The sequence below is a fragment of the Chaetura pelagica genome, unplaced genomic scaffold, assembly GCF_000747805.2.
Source record: "Chaetura pelagica isolate M959 unplaced genomic scaffold, ChaPel_1.0 scaffold299, whole genome shotgun sequence".
Taxonomy (NCBI): Eukaryota; Metazoa; Chordata; class Aves; order Apodiformes; family Apodidae; genus Chaetura; species Chaetura pelagica.
In genome coordinates this window covers 1,415,588-1,424,815 of record NW_009954507.1, presented here as the reverse complement: position 1 = coordinate 1,424,815, position 9,228 = coordinate 1,415,588, and the positions used below count along the sequence as shown (strand labels likewise).

Here is a 9,228-nt window from a genome sequence, read left to right as displayed (position 1 = left end):
AATGCAGAGACAAGTGCTGCTACAGTTACGTAGAAATGCAAATTTTTGTTGAAAAACTGAAACAGGCACCTGCTACAGAAGTGACAATTTCAGTGAAAATCTACCACACACAACACTACTCCTCACTGTAAACAAGTGCACCAACCAAACAGCTTCAACAGGCAAAACGGTGTTTGCAGAGCTTCATCTTGGCCCCCACTTGATGTCTTTTACACCATGAAACTGCCTTTTCAAAGCCTGGCTGTCTGCCCACTCAGCATTTAGAAATGAGTCGTCATCATCCTCTTCCAGTTTCTGTAAGCAGAGCAGACAGGTTAAGGCAGCAGTGACAAGAGCAACACACGGTTAGTGTCTACAACAGCAAAGCTCACATACAGTAAAAAAGACACTGTTACCTTAAGTTCCTCCTGCTTTCTGTGGTAATACAGCATCATCTGTTTTTGCTCTTCATGACTAATCAGAGGTTCACGCCCTGGGGCTCCTTGTCCTTTCTGAACAGGAAAGAATAAATTTTATTTATGATGGCACTTGCGATATGAAAGAGAAGCTGCTATGCAAAGATAGCAAAGTCTTTCTTCAGACAACAGGATTTTTCAAATGTAATAAGGTCCCTCAGAACAGGAAAATAAATGCTGAGAAACTTTTGCTGCCTTCAAGGAAGAATTACCTTTTCATCTCAGTATCTGAATCATGCTGTCATTTTTATGGACATCAGTGGAAGCTACGAACAGGATTGAGTCTATTTTACTTAAACTTCTGCTCTAAAAAACATAATAAATCTCTCTGTTTTAGATGTCTCAGATGGACCCATCCATCTTTAGTCTCCCTGCTAATACAGACTTACTTGGCATATGACTGAGTAAAGCAGGGGAAAAAGGCAGTTAGGAAACACTACAAATAAAAGAAATTTTATTTGATACTACAAATAAAAGAAATTTATTTTTCCAGGCAACTGTCGTCATGGAAGAGATGATTCGCACAGCAGAAAACAGCTGATGACAGCTATAGTCAACAACAGCAAACAGAACAGTTTGAATGGGGATGGTGAACCCTCTCTGGAACAAAAAGGGTCTGAGGTGGTTTCATTCAGCTTTGCAACCCAAAAATGCAGGTATCCTTTGTCAGATAGAAAACAAACATGCTACTTTGCTTTCTGTGAGGAAGTGCATCAACTAATTAAACAGGAAGACCTTCCTGGGAGCCTGCACTTCGATAGCTGTTGAGTTGTCACACAACTTTTCAGTCGTCCTGATAGGAAAGACAAAGCTATTCTAGTCTTCTACACAACAAACACATAGATCGTTTGCCTTACCTTTGAGTAATTCTATTACAGACACCTGCAGATAATAAGATCTGCCATTACCATTAATGCTTTGTGTGGTAGAGAAGCTCTCACTGACATGGAAGTGAAATGCAGCTCCAGGATAATTCTTAGCTACAGGTAGAATACTCTGAGGCATCTCACATTCAAAAAAAGCACCCCTTGAATGTGATCTTATATACAGAGAGAGAGATAGACACACACACAACCAGGGCAAGCACCTTCTGACAAAGCCCTGAAAATAAACACCCTTGAGTATGGCATTCTCACTAGAGATGAGCACAACTGTGCAGCTAGTACAAAATAATTTAATCAAAAAACTAATGAACAGTCCTAGTAGTTCAGTGCTCATTCTGGTATTGCAAAAACATGATCATTGTGTCAGACATTTAATGACTAGCTTTTGCTGAAGCATCAGGTCTCTAAACTGAGGAGCAGCAGGAGATCTTTGCCTCATTTTAGCTCATCACTCCAGATGATGACTCAGACCTGTGTTCACAATTAAGACAGAAGGCCTCATCTCCTTCACATCTGATGACTGGAAAGTCTCATTTCCTTAAAAAAAGTTCAGCTGGGAACCTGCAGCTGACAGCACAACTGGGTGGGGTACAGGTCTGGCAGCTTGTTTTCCCTTCTAGCACTCAGAGACTTCTCACTGAACACTTTGAGAAAGCATAAGTTCAGGGTCTTCTACTACCTGTATCCTCTCAAAAAGGAGGCATGTTCACATTTCTAAGGCAACTGAGACAGTCTGAGGACCCACCAGCAAGAAACCAGGGACATTACAGGGTGGAAACTATCAAGTTACAGACAATGTCTTTAGACATAGAAGAGACTGAAATGGGGGTCAGAGGTATCCACACCACATAGGCACAGAAATAATCCACAAGTGCAATCAGAAAAAGTGGGTGGACTGAAAGACAGGGTCTGTTTAGTGCTCTGCACTGAGATGGAACCGAGAGCCAGCTGAGGTTTTATAAACTTTTCAGTTTATATTTCATCTATTTTTAAATACCTCTTTGCTGTACTTTAGAAAAGTGCAATGGAGCAAGTACTAGCAACTACACCACTTAACTGTCAGGCAAAAGAATTATGAAAGAAAAACTCAGAATATATTAAATGAAAACCTTAAAATAGATGTACAGTTTTAAGACTCTCAAGCCAGAATCCTCAAGCCATTAGTAACTTGTAAAGAAATACAGCAATACTTACTTACTCCCAGCAACACTTACTTTCTGTATCTTGACAATGATGGTTGTTTTCTCATTTTTGCCTACGTAGTCAGAGAGCAACTTTGTTTCTTTCAACTCCTTTCCTGCCCACCATAATTGTGCTTCTGATTCTTTTATAACTTCAAGTCCAGCCTGTGACAAATAACAAACAAGGCGAAGTGTTGGGAGGTGTTGTTTTTGCTTTTTTTCCAACACCAGAAAAATTCCCTGGGGAAATCTATCTGGAATTCTTACCAGAAAGATCAATGTAATTCACCTGATTTTACACTACTGCCGCATTTTTTCTCCTCATATTAATCTATAGCATTTTAATACATGTTACATTCAATCTTGATTCAACATAAACAGACTTTGGGCAACAAATTATCAATACTGGCATTAGAAAGAAATATCAAACAATTTAAAACGGGTCCAAGACTTAACCTAAACTCACCTTTGCATGTAATATTTGAAATAAACTTAATTCATCTTATTTCTAGTTAAAGTGTTGGTGTGCTTTTGGATTGGATAAACTATCCAATTGGATAAACTATCAGATAAAAATATTAAACTAAATTTGTCATGCAAATGAAAACAGCCTTTATTGATAAAATAGAGAACAACATAGCACATGTTTAACCCAGGCACTACATATCAACCAAACACCTTACTGCATACATGAGTTCCAGACAAGTCTTCTTTATCTTCAAACTCCATCCTAACTGGATCGTGTGGAGGCAATCCCATTGGATACACAACCATCACAGCCCCTCGGAGCTGATCCAATGCATCTTTCACCATCTCCATATTAACACACACATTGGCCTGAACTTGTTTCTGAAACACAGGCAGGGATCATTGGTAATTTAAAAAAAGATACGCAGAAAGACTTAGCTTTGTAGTCAGTTCATAGGTTCAACAGCAAGATTTTTGAACAAAGCTAACTGGCTGCACAGAGATATTAGGAATGCAGAGTTTCTCAGCTGAATATTGATTTTTGAATACATGACTACACTTTTTCCCCCCTCCATCTCTCTTGCTTACACTGGGGAGGGAAGTGGGGGGGAAGAGAGATCTTAACTAAATCGCACAGGACGCATTTAGTAACAAGTGTCTGTGGCATATAGGCATTCAAACAAGCACACATCTGCCCACAGAAACAGGATGGGGAGTCTTTTGTTCCAAGTACTTGTGCTTCATGAACGAGATTCAAAACAGTAGAATTCAAGTGAGAGCTAGAGAAGGGGACTAAAAGTTGATGAGAAAAGCAGAGTGTGTTTGAGCAGAAGAGTAAAGCTTGGCATATTGCACAGCATATGCAGAGACCTGTGAGATCAAATACTTGAGATCATTCCAAACCCTACTGCAACAGACAGAGGAAAAACAAGGCACATCTGGAAGAGAAGAAAAAGGTTTTGCTTATGGATTTAACTGTTCCAATATTTTAAACAAGGTTTATAAGAGAGTAAGAGAACGTCGCCTCCTTGTGGGCATTCTAATAGTAGTTAACCGGCAAGTAAACTGGTTTCTCAACCTCAGATGATCAAGCTTTTCATTTTTCAAAAAAACGTACATGTGCATATTTATTCATTTTCATCATTATAAAGTGATGAACCTAAGAAAACTCTTCACAAATTATCCTTAACTTCATTCACCAGCAAATGGCAGTGATTTCTGGAGTGAGTCAGCATGAACTGCAGCAATTTTGCAAGTTTTAATTGTAAATTACAACATGGAATTTGGTTGGAAGTTTCACCCAAGAAGACCAGCAAAGTGGAGACCATTTCTGCATATATTTTCGACCACAGGGATAAAACTACATATTATTAATTTGCTCCCTGTTTAAAAAGAGTTGTTGAGATGCAGAAACGGAAGGGAAAAAAAAACAAGCCCATCTGGAAAAAATAGTTATAGGCCAGAAGCTTTAATCTGAAACATCTCACAGTCTGTGTAGATTTTGTTATGACTCAGAACAGTTTGGCTGAAATCCTGCCTCAATCCAGGAAAGGTTTGCTGCAACTTGGTGCACTGGAAGCACTGCCAGGCAACAGGGCAGCTCCTCTGCTTGCCTCTATGAGGCCTTTGGAAACACTGAGCTGCTCATCTAAATCACTGATACATGACACTGTTATCAGCAGCAAAACAGTCAAGAAGGCCAACTTAAGTGCACAGGCAACACTAAAAATTCAGTAACTTTATCTATTTGCTTAACCGGTTTAAAGCTGTTGTAAAGTTCCACACATACCAGTTCCCAGAATTGTAGGAGTGGGGAGATGAAAATTACTTGCAGATGTTTACAAAAAAAAAAAAGCAATCTGATAATAACTACTACTTAATTTGTGTTTCAAAGTCATATGAAAGCTGAGACACAACACAGAGCATCTAGAGATTTGGTAAAGTGAAGCTGAACAGTTCAGACCACAGTCCCATGAGTGCATATTCTTGTGCTTATCTTTAAACACACCAACTCATCAGGACTGAGCATGAGTCCAGATGCTTGTAAAACGCATCTACCGAGATTAGACCACATTTTTCAATTAATTATACATAAAACTCAAAATACTGTATTAAGGAGGAAAAGGTATTTTATTCCAGGAACTTCACAGAATGCAGTTAATTTTTCACCAGAAAACATGACAAGCATTTGCCTAAGGAATGCATCAACAGCAAATTAAGAGCGTGTGGATAAAATTAAGTGCTATGTAATCATTCAGTGTAGTCCTGGTTGCCAGCATTCACTTGGAGTTTAATATCTCATTCCTTAACTTCTTGAACCAGCTTGCCAAAAGCCATTAAGAAAATCATTAACAGAAATGTCAGTTTTTATTAGACTATTCACATCATTTCAGGATATTACTCAAAAATTGTTAGCCCTTGCAATGAAAAAGAGCCTATTTTTTCCAAAGCTGCCCAATTACACAGCACCTACTAGGAAAGTCCCACATTCCACTTCAGGAAACTTACCCTAGAGATTAATGCCTTGGCTTCCTCTATTGTCTTCTTTATAACTTGCTGCATTTTTTCATTTGGAGCTAAAAATAAGAGACAGATATTTAATAGTCTACACTTACTACAAAGACACCAAGCAAATGACCTGCCCGAGTTATTCTCTACTGTAAGCAAATTAAACATTGTTAAATCACAAAGAGAGACACTACTAAGTTGCAGCTTATTTACCATTTTGATAGTTCATTGCCATATTTCTTACTAACTTAAGAAACAAAACAGGACTTCTCCTGGGAGAGCCAAACTTACTTTCCTTTCCACAGCATTTGACCAGTATTTGGAACTTCATCTGGGACAAAACTACTGAGTAGAAAGCAACAGCCATAATTTCATAATCACCACAACCAAAACCAAGACCCTTTCCCATGCCATACTTAGGACTACTGTGGGCTGTGCTGGCAGATGTGCATAAAAGGGGACAAGATCTTGTTTTTCCAATTAAAATTTCAGACTAACAGCAAATGCAGTTTTGCAAATACAACATATATTTCATATTATAGCTACCCATTTTAATTATTATAAAAAGCCTCCCCCCAAAAACAAAAATCCAGTTAAATCACACTCACTCACAGCTGAACATTTAAATGCATCATTTGATGGCACTTAGTTTGGCACACATTTGCATGTCACTCAATAGTACAACTTTGTTAATACTACAAAGCTATTCTCCCACTAACAAATAAATGTGAGACTACCACTACAAGTGGTACTGTCCTTACAGTAAAGTTGCTTGCAAATTTTTACTGCAAGGCCTGAGACTGCTTGTAACCACAGCAAACAAGACAGGCTTTGTCCATATGCCTATGTACAAGACACTCAGCTAGTTCTGCAAACACAGTTAGGAGGGAAAACATTTAGCTGTAACATAAGCTCTTAATCAAGTTCAGCAAGGGCTTAAATTTGATTGGGCAACGTGTTGTGTTAGAATTACTGTCTCCAAAATAAAACATGGTGTAAGCAAGCTGTTTGTGTATGACAAGACTAACTTATTCAAAGATTCCTCCTTAACTGAGCTGCCTTGCAACCAACATCTAAAGGGCTGCTGATCTGACAGACAAGGGCTGTCCTGGTGTCAGGACTACAGGGACAGACAGCAAGATGGTAATTATGGTCTCATCTGTGCCATCAGTTCTCCTGCTATTGTAACGTGGAGCTCAATACACATAGCAAAGTGCAAAGGCAAAACAACTTGGCAGGAGTTGCAGAAAGAAAAAGTGATGGGAATTAGTTCAGTAAGTCTGAGTCACAGTGAATGAGGAAAATGGAGACATTTTAGAAAAACAACCTGTGAATGTATCTTGGAGCCTCTGGAGAAAAATAATACACAAGTATACATTTTCTTAGAAGGAGAATAAATTAAAGTGAAACAGTCAAGCCTGCTTCTGATAATTGTTTACGTATCTTTGGAGTTTACTTCCAAGTACCACAGCTGCAAAGTCAAATAGCATATGCGCTGAATGGATATACTACTATTCAGGCTTTTAAATCACCATTACAACAGGTTCTAATTCAAGACAGAGGACTTCTGTATATAAGTGATAGTTCAGCTGATTTATTGTGAAAAAAGGTTCTTGAAATAGCTACTACTTAAAAAACTACGACTGCTGTTAATATAATTTATTTACAGAACTATTTTTATAATTATTAAATAAACATGAGCCAGCTAACATGCTGGCCTGAAAGAGGCATACTAAGTATCTAGTTCTTGGGTTTTTTTCTTCTTCCAGGACAAAGAGGTGAAAGTGAAAGGTCCAGAATGATGGCCTCCATGTTCCTCATTATATTACAGATTAACTAGGCCTGCAGGGAAAGAAACAAACATTTACGCTTGATTTACCATGTCCATTTCTTCGCCCCATTACATCCTTCTTGAAGACACTTCCACCACTTGGTACACACTTTTCTGCCCACTCATCCTTTAACTTCAGCTCTTCAATCTGCTCATCTGTCAGTCCTTGCATATTGTAAGGCAAGAAAGTGCCATGCTCTGCGAGCTCCTCCATCTCTTCAAAGTGTTTAGAAAATGAAAAAAGTCTGTGTTACTGACAAGATCCCATTTACAAAAGCCTTTCACATTATACACATGCAGGCAAATCTTACTCCTGCCTTCAGTTTTTAAAGACCTAAGTATATGGAATAAATAATAAGGTATGCATACACATACCAATATATAGATATATATACTGTAATTACTTTACAATTAATAAATTTCACACATATATGAAACAATGTAACAAATGTCACAGGCATGCAAACCCAGATGATGTTTGATGGTTTATTTTTGTTATTTCCTTAGTCAGCTTTAGCTGACTGCAGTCCTTTCTTCTAAGTGCCTTTGGAAAAGCAACTTTTTTTCCAAATGGAAAAACATTTTGCAATTAATTTATTTGCAGTTGAGAAAATATGTAACAGGACTACCTATAGCTTTGTCCACACTACATCCAACCTGAAGGGTCAGATTCACAGCTACTATGAAACAAGTCTCTCTAGTAATTTATGTCTAACCAAGAAGTTATGGTCCAGGATAATTCTAGCTGAGACAACAGAGAGGTTTAAGTACTGGTTACCAATGCACAGTCTCCTACAGTGAGAACAGGCAGTATGTGGATGCAGTTTCCTAACCCTATTATATAGCTGACAGTATCTGATCCACAGCCTGCAAACGATACTGCTTTCCCCCAGAACAACTCACCCAGCCATCAGCCACCCTACTTCATAACAACCCACCCTTGAAGGCCCTCCAGCATCTTTAGCATCACCATATTAATTAAAGCATATCCACCTCACAACAGATGCAGTACCCAAGTCCCAGGGAACAGCAATTCTGTTCCCACAACTGGGAATACAGGCACACACATAAAAACATGAAGGCTAAGACTAAATTAGCAAGTACTGTGAAATAACAGCAGTAGATCCGTTGAAGGAGTGTGTGCTGAAAATATGGTAACCACAGGGTCTGGGGCTTTGGAATTGTTTAATTTCAGATTAGCCTCAGTGTGGCTGCACACACTACATATATTTGAGCCTGAGCACATCAGGTAGAGGTGAGCTGCACCGTCCAGGTGAGTCGCATCTGAAGACACTCTGGGTTCACAGACTCCCCAGCCCATCCACAAGGCAAAACCAAAGTGTGGTCAGCAGGGACAAACAGTAAGTCTGTTTCAAAGGCCGACTCCCGGACTGAGCTAAACCACTCATTTAGACACACCCAGTGTCTCTTCATCACACGGCAAGTGCCTGACACCACACAGGCACGAGGCAATGTGAGAAATCCATCCACGTGCAGAGTACACGGCTGGTCACAAAGAATTTCTGCAGCCACTATGGGACGGGACATGCTGCAGCTCAATCACGCAACAGGTGAATTTTCAGCCACGTGGTTTGGCAACTTTGGGGATGGGGGTTCCTTGAAATTTAGAGGAGGATGGCTCGTCTGCTGCTAAGCCAGGATTGGGCTATTGGGTATTCCTTAACCTCTGCCAGCGCAGAACCCCTGCAGGGCCGCAGGCAAGGTCACAGGATCACAGAATCCTAGGGGTTGGGAGGGACCTCGAAAGATCATCCAGTCCAACCCCCCTGCCAGGCAGGGTCACCCAGAGCACATCACACAGGAACGTGTCCAGGTGGGTTTGAACGTCCGCAGTGAAGGAGAATCCACAGCCTCTCTGGGCAGCCTGTTCCTAGGGCCTC

At 39.8% G+C, this 9,228-nt stretch overlaps 1 protein-coding gene across 1 annotated transcript; it reads right to left on the bottom strand.

Moving 5' to 3' along the window:
• Positions 1-183: 183 nt before the first annotated feature.
• On the bottom strand, positions 184-7,541 carry LOC104395009 (chromosome unknown open reading frame, human C21orf59). The gene is made up of 6 exons (XM_010004676.1): positions 7,376-7,541; positions 5,497-5,564; positions 3,211-3,369; positions 2,554-2,685; positions 396-491; positions 184-294 (listed from the first exon to the last, which is right to left on the bottom strand). The coding sequence occupies exons 1-6, from the start codon at positions 7,539-7,541 to the stop codon at positions 184-186; spliced, it is 732 nt and encodes a 243-aa protein (XP_010002978.1).
• Between the last annotated feature and the right edge of the window lie 1,687 nt (positions 7,542-9,228).

Bases quoted from the DNA above. Each gene is read 5' to 3' on its own strand.
- LOC104395009 (XM_010004676.1), bottom strand. From the start codon at position 7,541: ATGGAGGAGCTCGCAGAGCATGGCACTTTCTTGCCTTACAATATGCAA. The intron at 3,370-5,496 runs GTAAGTTTCCTG...CCTGTGTTTCAG, and splicing joins CCAAGGCATTAATCTCTAGG to AAACAAGTTCAGGCCAATGT. The intron at 295-395 runs GTAACAGTGTCT...CTCTGCTTACAG, and splicing joins GAAAGCAGGAGGAACTTAAG to AAACTGGAAGAGGATGATGA.